The sequence below is a fragment of the Pectinophora gossypiella genome, chromosome 13, assembly GCF_024362695.1.
Source record: "Pectinophora gossypiella chromosome 13, ilPecGoss1.1, whole genome shotgun sequence".
Lineage (NCBI taxonomy): Eukaryota > Metazoa > Arthropoda > Insecta > Lepidoptera > Gelechiidae > Pectinophora > Pectinophora gossypiella.
This window is the reverse complement of record NC_065416.1, coordinates 7,633,720-7,647,819: the sequence shown is the minus strand read 5'-3', so window position 1 is coordinate 7,647,819 and position 14,100 is coordinate 7,633,720. Positions and strand designations below refer to the sequence as shown.

The window sequence follows — 14,100 nt, the reverse complement described above, 5'->3', positions numbered from 1 at the left end:
TTTGTGCGGCTTCTAGCGGAGGGGCTAGTGAATTAGAGATCTACTTATCCTTCGCGACAAAAACGTTGTCCCTTTACCCAAAAAGTAACCTTTATAGTAACGTGGCGGCGAGGGCGCGGACACGGAGGGCGCGGGCGCCGCGATGAATCTAACAAGCTGCCGAGTTGTGACAGCTCGACAGCTGACATATTCCCGTCATTAATCAACGCGCCGTAGATATATCTACGTGTAAACTACGACCGGCTGTTAAACCCAATCAAACGGCTCTCGCTATTGGATAAGCATAATTTTCTAATTTTAGATACATTCCTGTTGTCTGACAAAGCACACATACGTGTCTGGAGTCGGTTAAACGCTCAAGAGTGGAAACAAATATAGTATTATTGTTTATTTTGATACAGCTGGGAACGGTGGTAAGCGGGCGCGTCCGAACAAAAACTAAATAAAACAAACATTTAAAACTGATAGCTCCGAACCTCGCAACACATTATAGTGATAGTTAAACATCATTGAGTTATATTGCGTGACTAATTTTTATGGCTTATTCATGTGCTTTAATGAAAGTGGTTTAATTAAAGGCTATAAGTACCTACGTATTTACGATAGGTTTAAAATAAAACTAACAAAACAAGATACTGCATCCAGCTATATCAGCTGGATGAAATAAAGTTTGGCCAAAAAATCCTTATGGAAAGCAGCACGAACACGGAAAATTATTGAAAAGCCTCGATTCCAGATAAATGTGAAAGTACGGAGCAATTACACAAACAAAATGCTTGCAAAAGTCACATTTGCGAGGAAAAACGAACAAGAGTGGAATAAATCGCATAAGCGGAATTCCTTCTCAAATGTTTCTCGTAAAAACGGGTTCAGCATTGGCGACCATGAGATAAATCCTGAAGGAGACTCGTAATAAAACACGTACGATGCTGGCGCTACATTTTATTTCAAAAAGCGATAAGGGCGCGAGAAATTCCTTTTACGAGATTCCTGTGGAGGGGACGGTGAGCGATATGATTCTTCAGGGGGCCGTGTGTCTAATAAGGGCCTTGGCTTTTAACCATCCTCGTGTTATGAATAAATGCGAAGAGCGGAAAGCTGCAAAACTCGAGCTTTATTCAAATGAACGCAAGTGACAATTTGTAGCGGTAAATAGACTGACAATTGAATGGAGTTAAGAGCGTACTCGTGACCCTTATACTATTCGCATTTAAAATAACTGCCCAGTAGGATTTTTGAATATAGATTAGATTGAGTAGATACCAATGCTAAATGCGAGAGTGCAAACTGTTTGTTCCTTCTACTAGTACATGAAGATAGTTTTTGAATTTTCAGAGTATATTTTGAATTTGTCAGAAAAAAATATTGAAGCTAACTTTACATAAAAAAGCTTATTATAATATTTAACGATTGCCTAAATAATAAAAAGCCTGGTATGAAATGTGTTCCTCTAGTTATTAAATAACTTGTAACATAGATTTAAAAGATGTGTTGCTGTTGCAGTTTCTTGTCATTTCTACTCCTCAGCCATGACACCTTGTGAAATGACGTGATTCAAAAACGTCAAATTAACCTTCAGCAAGTTTGTCCATGATAATAACGTTGAATAAATGGAATCATTTATTCAAAAAATCAGAATTTCTTTTTGTTTTATCTTTCCATGTTCCCCTAGTAATCTCCACGTTTTCTGATTTCTCTTTCCATGTTCCCCTTGTGCTCTCCCTGAATGCGTCTCTGGTCAGTGGAGAGTCGAACACTTTGTCGACATCTGGTTTCTGTTGGCGCCGCCTCGTAAACCGAGTAGCCGAGGACCGTGGTTGGTTCACCGACATCCGATATCTAGATATGAGACTCTTGAGTTACTTAGTAAACACCGGCAATGTTAGTATTACTTTTCCGAAGCTGGACGGAAAATCGATGGATATGTACTACGGTTTCGGAAGTCATTTACGTCGTTTCAATGAGAGAGAATAAGAATTAAATGTTTTTTGATATTTCTAATGTTGGGAAAGATTTACAATTCATTGTCATTGCGAAATAGATACACAGAAAGAATGTTATGAAGAAACTAAACTGCTCTACATTCTACTTTTTATGTCCGTGTAGTTTTTATAGTTTTTCCAATCACCCTTGTTTCCACAAGACATAAAATAGCAGAAAGTATCTTTTTCTAAAGAAACGGAGTACAAGAATATAGTAGCGCGTGCTAACTAGCTTTCGTATAACGAGTAATGCGTCATGTCCTTGTGGCGAAGGGAGATGTTATCTACACCGAGCACAATTCTCATCTCAATCTCACGCAATCAACCGGCGCAACCTCCGGTTATCTCAATCACGATGATCAAGCTGCTTACTTTGTCGACTAACTTCTTTATAGCTTTACACTTCTATTTACGGCGAAGTTGGGTGACCTCTAAACATAATTGACGGTCTTTCATAAAACGTGCATCTAAAAATATGCATCTCGCAATGGATGCGCCCTGACTACCCCAATTGGAAATGTAATGGCGAGCTTTTATGTTATGTCATAGAATAAAGAATATTATAACTAAAAATATTCTTCTATTACTTACGTAAGAATATTTTTTTTCAATAAACTGAGTTTAACCAAAATGAGTAAGTATGAATTTGTGATGGCCGTTACGTAACATGTGAACTTTAACATTGTTATTGAATTTTACATCGTTGTCATTGAATAGTAATTGCTTGTGACGCTTTGTTAATGATACGGCAAAAAATGCCTAATACCTACATGATAATTTATTTTATTGTGATCAGGTAGGGTATAAGAATGAGGAAACAGAGATTTCTGAAAGCATTGGGGAGTTCGAGGCCGAACGATACGGTTTATAGGCGATTGCCAGACGGTGCCAAAGCGCCCTGAAATAAAGGAGCCAGTGGGGTAATAACGCTTGCTGAGCTCCACTCGACCCTCATACATTACCCCATTTCTGTTTCCTTCATGTATTCACTCGCCAACGAGATTTAAATATAGTTTCAGCTAAACAAAAAGTTTTTACCCGAATTCGCTCTACCGGTACCTCTTTGCGTAGCACACTACGTCTAAATTGGGCGCAATTGTAGACTATTTATAGCTCATGATTCACAATTTCGCTCTGGTTTTACCTTTAATGTACCTATTAACGGCGTTACTCTACAACATGTGTAAGTTAAGAAAATAGCGCTATCCAAAACTTTCTACTAGAGTTTGTTAGAGTAACATAAGAAAATGAATGCAGCAATGACGAAATTAATGATCGTATCTAGTATACCTACTTCGTGAATTAAGTATAAGCAAACTAACGGAGACGTTCGAGGTTTGCGACATTAAACTTTGAGATTGAACATAATCAAAATTGAAAACTTGTAAATTAACTAGTTTAATGCAAATCACGATCAAGTGGTATTGTTGTAAGTAAAGTGCTCGACGAAAACATTAATCACATGATATTGTTTGTGTAATATGCATAACGAGCAAGAACCGTCGGGCGGCGCAGAAATTGATGGAGCGGTGTCAACGCGCCAACTTCTCGGTTAATTATCCAGCGTATGCGAGGTTGCCAGCCCGCTGGCTCGCTGCTGGCCTGCAAGCCTGGCACTGTTGCCAGACCGCCCTCCATAGTTATGGCTAATTTAAATTAAACTGGACATGATTTTAACTTCTAAAAGTCACCAGCTTTGGCAATTTGGAACATCAAGCTTCTGACCTCTGTCGTGTTACGGCATCTTAATTTAAGCAAGCTCGGGTCAATGAAGGAAGCGACCGTTTGTGAATTTTCTCGAGTCGTTTCTCCTTCAAAGCGCTATAGAGCAGAGCTGTAGCAGTAAATAAGGGGAGGTTTGTGGTGAGATACTAGCGGGACGTACGAGTACACCTACATACCTTCCTACAGACCGTTTGTGTATAAAAGTTCTTTTATTTGTCATGATTGTAATTCGGAAATTCCTTGGTATATTATTTACCTAAAGTTGATGGTAGTACATAATATAGATACTTACTAAAGTGGACCTGGTAATCAAGAATAGGTACCCAGTATTGAGAACTGTGTATAATATTTGTAAGTATGTCTAAAAGAATAACGTAGGTACCTACCTATATTATTCTATCAAATAGTGAAATATCGTTTGCGTTTAACAAGTTGTTTCGGTTAGATGCTACGCAGAAATAATACTTAATTACGCGAAAGCATTATCTACCCACGTGAGGTTATATTCAGATGAGTCTCCTTTGTAATAAAAGTATACCTTGCCTGCAGCAACGGCTTTGTTTCATGAATGATTTATAACATTTGAATTACATTACTCGTCATTAGCATGACACCAGATTCTTCTGTGGTTTGCCAATATCTAAATATAGCCTGTTTAGATTATTAGTTATATTTTATAGTGTTTGGTTTTTGCAAACTTCGATAGATGGCGCTAGTAGTACATTAGAACGCGCTATGAATGTTTGTTTATCGTTTGTATGGACAAAGTGATAACCCTAATAAAGTATGATACCATTACACCCAATTGGCCTTTCATTTGGGAATTTTGGGGTTTCCTAGTAAATGGAACATGGTCCTTCGAGTCGGATTATTCGGAAATCGGACCGAAGTGGACTACTTCTGTTTTTTGTGCCGTGTTGGGGGCTGACACAGTAGCGGATTGCTACTGAGAGTTCCTGCTTCCCGAGAAGCGAACGTGGTGGGAAAGACCGTACTTTCCGAAGCACAGAATATCCACGACAACGGGAGCAGTGCAATTTGGACGCCGAAAAAAAAAAAAAGAGACAAGACACGGCAACAACAGGCAGACACTCCAGTTACGCGGAGCGAAGAGTAACGGGATTTAGTGGTGAAGTGAATTTTGTGTACATACATATTGAGGATTTAACTGTGAGTATTGAACATTGTTAAAAGTGATTGTGGTTTTAAGACTAAAATGTGCAAAGTGTTGTCTGAGACTTAGAATAATTTAAGTAAAACTTAACCTACGGGGAACCTATGCCCGATTTTTATGAGGTCCATTTATATTTTAAACACTTAGAAAAAATCAGCGTGCGTTGTCTTAGAAAACTAATAGAATAGAGGATATCTAACATGATGGAAGAAGTAATTAATGTACAAATCGGTCTTGCAAGTGAAATGCAAAATCTCAAAAGGAACTACGGTAAATGTGGAAAAGAAAAAAAGACTCTAAGATACGTTGAAGGAAGATTAGAACTTTTAGAAACAAAATGGAAATTATATACGTCAAATCATTATGAAATAATAAAAGATGTTGATTCAGTGATGGATACGGACTATATTAAAACCGACTTGTATGACCAAACTCAAGAGTTCTACTTGGATTTTAAAGTAGTGCTGCAAAGGACTTTAGGCTTTTAGCCCTAAATTTCAGCCTACCGAGTCCTTTTTGGGACTAGACCAGTAAAATAGGGCTTTAAAAGCTTCGTCATTTTAAAAAACTTTTAGCCATTTTTAAAGTAGTAGGCTTTAAAAAAGCCTATAGCCTTTTTAATGTAGTAGGCTTTTAAAAAGCCTATAGCTTTTTTTAAAGTAGTAGGCTTTTTGGGACTGGAGTCTTTATTATCATTTTTTAGTAAAAGCCTTTTTACCGATTTCAAAAAAGGGAGTTATCAATTCGATACGTATGTATATAATATTATTGGAGCTACATAAAATTCACACATGATATTGGCCTTAAAAATCGGTTCTTCTGGCGTAAGTAATTTGTATGGGGCTGACGGGACGTGCTGTTACGTATTACTATAATTATTAGACTATTTCCATACTAATTGATAGTAAGAAGTTATTTTCAATATTCATAGTTAGTTAGCTAGTTGTGCATCTAACAATAAATCAATTTTTCACAGTGTTTGTGTAGGTATATATGTTTTTAAAGTTTGTTGTACCCACCCACACTTTTACTTTTTTTTACTTGAGAAAGGGACTGTATGTATAGCCTAAATAACCTTAAGGTCTAAGAGCTTCATAGGCTTTTTGAGCGTCTTATTTTATTAAATTAGTCTTAAACAAGGTTAGGCCTTTTTAAGGCCTTTAGGCTTATAACCAATAGGCTTGAATAGGCTTAACCCTAGCCTAGCCGCAAGTACTAAATGGCTTTATAGGTTTTTAGCCTACTAAGCTTTTTATTTAACAGTCTAGTCTTAAAATAAGGGCTAAAAGCCTAAAGTTCTTTGCAGCACTATTTTAAAGCCACGTTAATAGAAATGATAGACACAATTGCCAAGAGAGTCAATATTTCGATGGCCAGCAACAGTGAGGAGCATATTGCAGACCATACATCGTCAAACGTGAAGCTACCAAAGATTACAATTCCTATGTTCTCGGGGCAATATACGGAATGGATAAGTTTCAGGGATTTATTTGTATCGCTTATCCATAACAACAAGGCTATTGATAATGTGCAGAAACTACATTACCTGAAAGGATATCTTTCCGGAGAAGCAGAACAACTATTGCGTCATATTCCAATAACCAACGATAATTATACAAGATGTTGGGCACTACTAGAGAAAAGATACGACAACAAGCAATATTTAGCAAATTGCATATTAAAAAGATTTTTCGGACAGAAGAGTCTGACTGTTGCATCTTCGAGTACAATTAAAGAATTATTGGATAATACAACTGATACTTTAAATGGTTTGGAAAATATCGGTGTTCAAGTAGATACGTGGGATATCATTATTATATACATTGTCAGCTCCAAGTTGGATCAGGAAACTCGAAAGGAATGGGAATTGAAAGTCAGTGAAAACGCAAAGCAAGAAAGTTTACCAACCCTTGTTCAATTCAAAGAATTTTTAGAAAACAAATTCCATTCTTTAGAATTTCTGGATTCGAAACAGTCTTGTTCAAAAAATAAAAATAGCAATAATGCATATGTTAACTATCATGTAACGGAAACTCAATGTACATTTTGTAAAAAAGGCGATCACAAAATTAGTAGTTGCAAAAAATTTGTTGGCTTAGATTGGATAGAAAGGCGTAATTTTGTCCAAGATAACAGAATATGTTTTAATTGTCTAACAGAAGGTCATCCCGTAAAACTCTGTCGTAATTCCACTTCGTGTCAAGTGTGTAAAAGGAGGCATCACTCTTTATTACATCCTAAAAACTTTACCCAACTGGATAGAAACCAATCGGGTATGCAGTGCAATGTTGCACTGCCAGCTGAAACTTTAGAAACACCGTCATCGGTATCATCAGAAGACGAAAATGTTAATGTAGATATAACGAGTCATTTCGTACAAGGATCTATTCAACACGTTTTATTAGCAACGGCTTTGGTGAACGTGGAGTCACGAAATGAATCTCAATTGTTACGTGCGCTTATAGACCAGGGTTCACAAGCCTCGTTTATTACTGAGGCTGCTGTGCAATTAATGGGTTTAAGAAAGAAGCCAGCCAGGAGTTTAATATCAGGATTAGGCGGCGAGAGCAATTTGGTCAGCAAGTACGTTGTAGAGGTAAACATCAAATCTCGCTATAATCCAGGTTGCGCAATAAATGTAAAAGCCTACGTTCTAAAAAAATTAACATCATACTTACCAACCACGAGTTGGAAACACTTAACAGATTCATGGCCGAAGTTGGATACAATTGAATTAGCTGATCCGGAATACCATACCCCCAACAAGATAGACCTTTTATTAGGAGCAGAAGTATATGGGGATATCATCTTGGAAGGATTGATAAAGTACCCAGAGGGATCATTAGTGGCACAAAACACGAAACTGGGTTGGATTTTAAGTGGTTATATTAAAAGCGAACCTTTTAAGGGCAACGTCGTCGCTATGCACATGAAAGTGAAAGAAGAAAGGTTTCAACTAGATGAACTGATAAAACAGTTTTGGGAAGCTGAGGTGGAACCTAAACAAGAAACAAAAATGTTAACAGAGGAAGAGGGAAAATGCGAAGAACTATATCAATCAACTACAAGAAGAGACGAAGAAGGTCGATACGTCGTAAGGTTGCCATTTCGCAAAGAAGAGCTAGCTTGCTTGCAAGGCCAATCGAAGCAAATAGCTTTACGACGTTTTTATGCCCTAGAAAAGAAACTTTTAAAAAATCCTAGCCTAAAAACAGAATTCATAAAAACCTTTAAAGAATATTTAACTTTGAAACACATGGAACTTGTGAACATAGAGACGAAAAACATACCCGCAGTTTACTTACCATATCATGCCGTAGTCCGCGAAAATCACGACACGACGAAGGTTCGAGTTGTATTTGATGCTTCATGTAAAGGTAGTAATGGGGTATCGTTGAATGATGACTTGATGGTAGGCCCAAAATTACAATCAGACTTACGCCATATTGTAATCAGATGGCGTACACATCCAATCTGCCTAACCGCAGATATTATAAAGATGTATCGACAAATAAAGGTTGGTAAAGAGGATACAAAGTTCCAAAGAATCCTGTGGCGTGAAGATCCATCCGCCGAAATTGAAGAATATGAATTGCTTAGGCTTACATTTGGCACCTCATCAGCACCGTACCTTGCTGTAAAAAGTCTTATTCAATTGTCTTTAGATGAAGGAGCTGATTTTCAAGTAGCGGCTGAAATAATCAAGAAAGATTTCTACATGGACGACTTAATGTCTGGGTCACAAAATGAAGAAGAAGCTATTGAAATTTATACACAGTTAAATGAACTAATGAAAAAGGGAGGATTCGAGCTACAAAAGTGGTCAAGCAACAGTGAGAAAGTGTTAGAAGAAATAAAAGAAAACAAAATTAAAATTAATGAGAGATTGGAAGTTAAACTGGAAGCAAAGAATAAAATATTAGGACTTACTTGGAACCGACGAACCGACGAGATCGAATACGAAGTGCAGATTCCCCCTATATCACCACCAATAACTAAAAGAAAAGTTGTCGCGGATATAGCCAGACTATACGACCCTCTTGGCTGGATCGCACCAACTATTGTTAGTGCAAAGATATTAATTCAAAAATTATGGTCGTTAGGAGTGGATTGGGATCAAGAATTACCACCACAGCTTATACAGGACTGGAGTACTTATCGTGAAGATCTGTTGCATCTGACACGTTTTCATTTGCCGCGATGGGTGAATATGAAAAGTAATGATAAACTCGTACAATTGCATGGATTTTGTGACGCATCTACGGCTGCTTATGGAGCCGTAGTATACATTAGAATTATAGATGCAAACGGTGACATCCATGTTAATCTCGTTACCGCCAAAACTAAAGTAGCCTCTAACACAACAATAGTCACTATACCCAGATTAGAATTATGTGGAGCAGTGTTAGTCACAAAATTACTGATGGAAGTATCACAAGTGTTGAACATTCAGAAAAAGAATTTGCATGCATGGACAGACTCTCAAATTGTTTTGGCCTGGTTGAGCAGTCATCCAAGCAGGTGGCAAACATACGTAGCTAATAGAGTTTCTCTAATTTTGCAACACCTCAACCGAAATCAATGGTCATATATTAAATCAGAGCAAAATCCTGCTGATCATGCTTCTCGGGGTTTGAAACCCCAGGATATAATTAACAATAACTTATGGCTTAATGGGCCGGTTTGCCTGAAACACACTGAGATACAGACAAATGACTCTATCCCAACAGCAGGATACGACACCAAATTAGAAGAGAAGAAGTCTTGCATTCACGCAGTTCAAATAGAAGATGAAGAGGATTCAGTATGGTGGAAATTTTCGTCTTTAACAAAGATGTTAAGAGTCATAGCCTATTGCAGAAGAATTTTAAAACGGAGTAAACCTAAACACAAAATATTGGAGAAGGATGAAATGGAAGATGCATTGAAAATTATTATTAAGAGATGTCAAAGCAAAGCATTTAAAGAGGAAATAAGAAATATCAATGAAGGGAAAGAAGTTAAGAAGAAAAGCAAACTTGTCTCGTACAACCCGTTTTTGGATGAATTCGGAGTTCTCCGAATTGGGGGCCGGATACAACGGGCTCTATTACACGAAATGCAAAAACATCCTATTTTGTTACCGCATGATTCACCTTTATCACAACTTTTAGTAGCAGAGGCACACAAGAACACTTTACATGGTGGTCCACAACTGATGTGCAATTACTTACGCCAGAAATATTGGATATTGGGTGATAAAAATCTAGTCAAGCGATGTGTTAGAAAGTGTGTCACCTGTATCAGATACTCTACAACAAATAATAGCAATCCTCTGATGGGGCAGTTACCTGCAGCGAGAGTAACGCCGACTAGAGCTTTTAAAAATACTGGGGTTGATTACACTGGTCCTTTACACATCAGGGTATCAAAAGGCCGAGGAAACAAATCATATAAAGGATACGTATGCTTATTTATATGTATGGCAACACGAGCTATACACCTGGAAGCAGTTACTGATATGACCAGTGAAGGTTTTATAGCGGCATTTAAAAGATTCGTGTCTCGTCGTGGTCACTGCAGTGATTTATACAGTGATAACGGAACCAATTTCGTTGGAGCCGCACGTGAGCTGGAAAAAATATTTAAAGAGAATGCACGTGACGTAAAAGTAGCAGAATGGCTGGCAAATAAAGGAACAAAGTGGCATTTTATTCCTCCGCATGCGCCAAATTTTGGTGGGCTTTGGGAAGCAGGCATAAGATCCACAAAACATCACTTGAAAAGAGTAGTTGGAGACCATACTCTAACATATGAAGAGATAGCGACGGTTTTAGCGCAAATTGAAGCGTGCCTTAATTCAAGGCCCATAACACCATTACCAGCTGACAACAGTGAAACGTTAGCGTTAACGCCGGGGCATTTCTTAATAGGAGAACCCATATTATTAGCACCTGAAAGAAATTATGTAAGTTCCACTATAAGTTCACTGAGGAGATGGCAACTATGTCAACGTATGCTACAAGACTTCTGGAGAAAGTGGTCCCAAGAATATTTGACACACTTTCTACAAAGACATAAATGGGCATACACGACACCCGAGCCAAAGATAGGAGACGTGGTCCTCGTAAAAGAAGATGGCTTACCTCCAGCCAAATGGTTGTTAGGTCGTATTATGGAAAAACATACTGGCTTGGACAAGGTTACAAGAGTCGTTTCTTTGAAATATAAAAATTCTGTTTTCAAACGTCCTATTTCGAAGCTCTGTGTTTTGCCACTGAACGAATCGTGTTAAGATTATGTTTAATTTTAATTTATCTTCTTTTGCAACGTGTTATATTTTGTTGTTTACAAATATTGTTATTGCTTGCATATAATTTACCTTTTTGCCAACTTTTGTTTATATAGTAATACGCTTTTTGTTTTTCTCGTTTATTATCTTATCGTTTTGTTTTACATCTATAAATTTTACTTTCAAAATAGTTTATTTTACGTAGTAAAGAACTGTTGTTCTTAGGTGGCGGAATGTTTAGATTATTAGTTATATTTTATAGTGTTTGGTTTTTGCAAACTTCGATAGATGGCGCTAGTAGTACATTAGAACGCGCTATGAATGTTTGTTTATCGTTTGTATGGACAAAGTGATAACCCTAATAAAGTATGATACCATTACACCCAATTGGCCTTTCATTTGGGAATTTTGGGGTTTCCTAGTAAATGGAACATAGCCAGTAGTCATGTTTGCTAGCAATAACACATTGTTAGGTGGGGAGCGCCGCGAGTGCTTAAGTAATATTGAATTATTACATAAGTGATCCCTTGCCCTCTAAGCAGCCCTAAGCTCATATTAAATTCCAACGAAATTGGTAGGTTGTTCGAAACATGTAGTTTAGTAGCTCTATGACATTTACAAAGGGTTCATGATGAAACCTGCGAAGAGCCCAAGATATGTCGTCATCGCTTTATGTCGTGGCAATTCTGCGATTTCGACTCATGTAGACTCTGGTTGATTGCAAGTCTCCGTAAATAATATGCTAAGCACAATGCTAGGAAGTGGTTTAAGTCTAGGAGACGACAGGAACGGTCGTCATAAAACCGATCGTAAACAACCACAGTGTAGAAGGCGCCAGTGAGAATTAAAAGGTTTATGCGGTAACTCTAACTGCAATGCCAGCGAGAGTTGAATTTTTGATGGATAGAATAAAGGATACGTGTAGATTATACTTCAGAGTGTTATTGAAACGTATTGTGAAGTTAAACACTACTGAAGTTGGGTTTGCTTTACGAATTTGAAACGGCTTTAGCACCGCAGCGGAAAATACGAGGTTTAACATTTGTTCATGAATGAACAATGACCCTCGAAGAAACGTTATACAGATTCACTGTAAACCAAAACGAGTACAAGTCAAAAGAGTGCATAGTGAATTCCAATGCTGAACAGCAACCGGTTAAAACTACAAGAAACGAGTTGAGAATATTTTGTAAATAGAAGTACATAAGGTATGACTTAATATTTAAAAATATACGGTCGAATTGAGAACCTCCTCCTTTTTTGAAGTCGGTAAATAAAAAGACATACTTACTTAAAAATCGATTGCCATAAGTATCTAAAAAAAGTGATAGCAGGATTACCAAAGCTTAATATTTTGTTTGATTTTATTTATCCCAGTGTGTAAGGCGTACATTATGTTTTCTTAGGTATAGCCTTTATGTGCCTTTGTATGATGGCTTATACTAGCTACAATGATAATGATAAGAATGGATTTCAAAATTCCCAAACTAAGAAAGTTTTACAAAAATACTGCTACTGTTGAGGACACGTGAAGTATAAAAGTAGTATAAGTGCTTCCCCTCTTTCTGCTTTTTAACCTTGTTTTGTGGCATCTCTAATTAAAATAAGCTGGAATATTTACCTGGTGCGGCGTGTAGGGGCTCGGCGCCGCGGCGTAGGGCTGCGGCTGCGGCGGCGGGTAGCGGCACGGCTGCGGCGCATACGCCGCCGCCCACTGCTGCGCGCCGCCGCGGAACTGCGCGCCTGCGCTCGCCATGCGCGTCGCGCCCGCGCACGCGCCCGCGCCCGCGCTCGCGCTCGCGACCGTCACCGCGCCGCCCGCACCAACGGACGATCGACAACCGCCGCTGCTCTGTAACAAGCACAATTGCATTTTGAGATCCTATGCTTTATATCACATGCAGTGCGTAAGATAACTGAATATCATTCAATACAAGTAAAAGTAAGTCTAAGAACTAGGAAGACAATTACACTCATCAGTCCAACACTTTGCTCAGTGGACTTGGGACAATACAAACGGCAAGCAAATGTATCAGGTGCTCAAGGTTTTACATACAATGTAATTTCAATGGGATAAAACTTTACGAAGGAATGAACTACGCTGAAATAACTTCCTTTCTGCTATATTGTGTTCACCGACGCTGAAAAAGTAAAGTACTGTTCTCACATTTTCGTAGCGTTTCCTTTGGGTTATAGTACGAGTAGTGATGTGCCGTTGCCGAGAACGTTCCCAAAGTGGAAAGTTCCCGTTGTAAAAACTCTTAGAGGGCACTGGCTTTCTTTTTCAAATTGATCTTCCTTGTACTCTGGGCTTCTCTGCCTAAAGGTTAGGTAATAAAGCTGTTTTTACATAAGTTTTGCGCCTTTTTACTAGATCACTGAGTACCAGTAAATACCTGTCTAAAGTTTGTAGTGACTAGCATGGAAGCGAAATAAGGCCCTAGTGAGCGTTTGATAAATTAAGCCTTCGTATCTTTCACACGAGTCGGCTACTTTCACTAAAGTGCCCATTTATTTAGTTAGGCACTTACACTTCTCCACGCACCGTAGGGACGGTATCAAATTACTCGGTAATGCAACTTTGTTAGGAGAGTCTCTTTATTTTCTCTTAAAAGTTTCCTGTGATACTTTCTAAAGAGTGTACAAGTGTCATTAAAGACAATGTAATAAACCTAAGTATGTAAAGTGAAGCTACCCTGGATAGTTTGCTTGAGTTTAGAATGCAAGAGCCGGTGCACTTTACTCTCTGGGATCCAATAGTGTGCAGTTGCATCACGATCCTGACGTAGACGTATGACTACAGGAGATTGGCATCTCGTGTGTCGAGAGCCGTGACGAAGCGTGTCTGCCGACTTTCGCAAACGTCTAGTCCGTGTACCAGTTCCATGTACCGAGTACCGGCTGTCTCTAATGTGCCGTTTCTATTTGCCCGAATAATCTCTCATCGA

The 14,100-nt window shown here is 38.3% G+C and overlaps 1 protein-coding gene across 5 annotated transcripts in view; it reads right to left on the bottom strand.

The window, feature by feature from the left end:
• LOC126372228 (protein alan shepard) overlaps positions 1-14,100 on the bottom strand; it is an 87,593-nt gene that overhangs the window by 17,239 nt on the left and 56,254 nt on the right. For all 5 annotated transcript variants that reach the window (XM_050017895.1, XM_050017900.1, XM_050017897.1 and 2 more), the window contains one exon: positions 12,774-13,004. In XM_050017895.1, the coding sequence (XP_049873852.1) occupies positions 12,774-13,004 (231 nt within the window). The remainder of the gene's footprint in view (positions 1-12,773; positions 13,005-14,100) is intronic.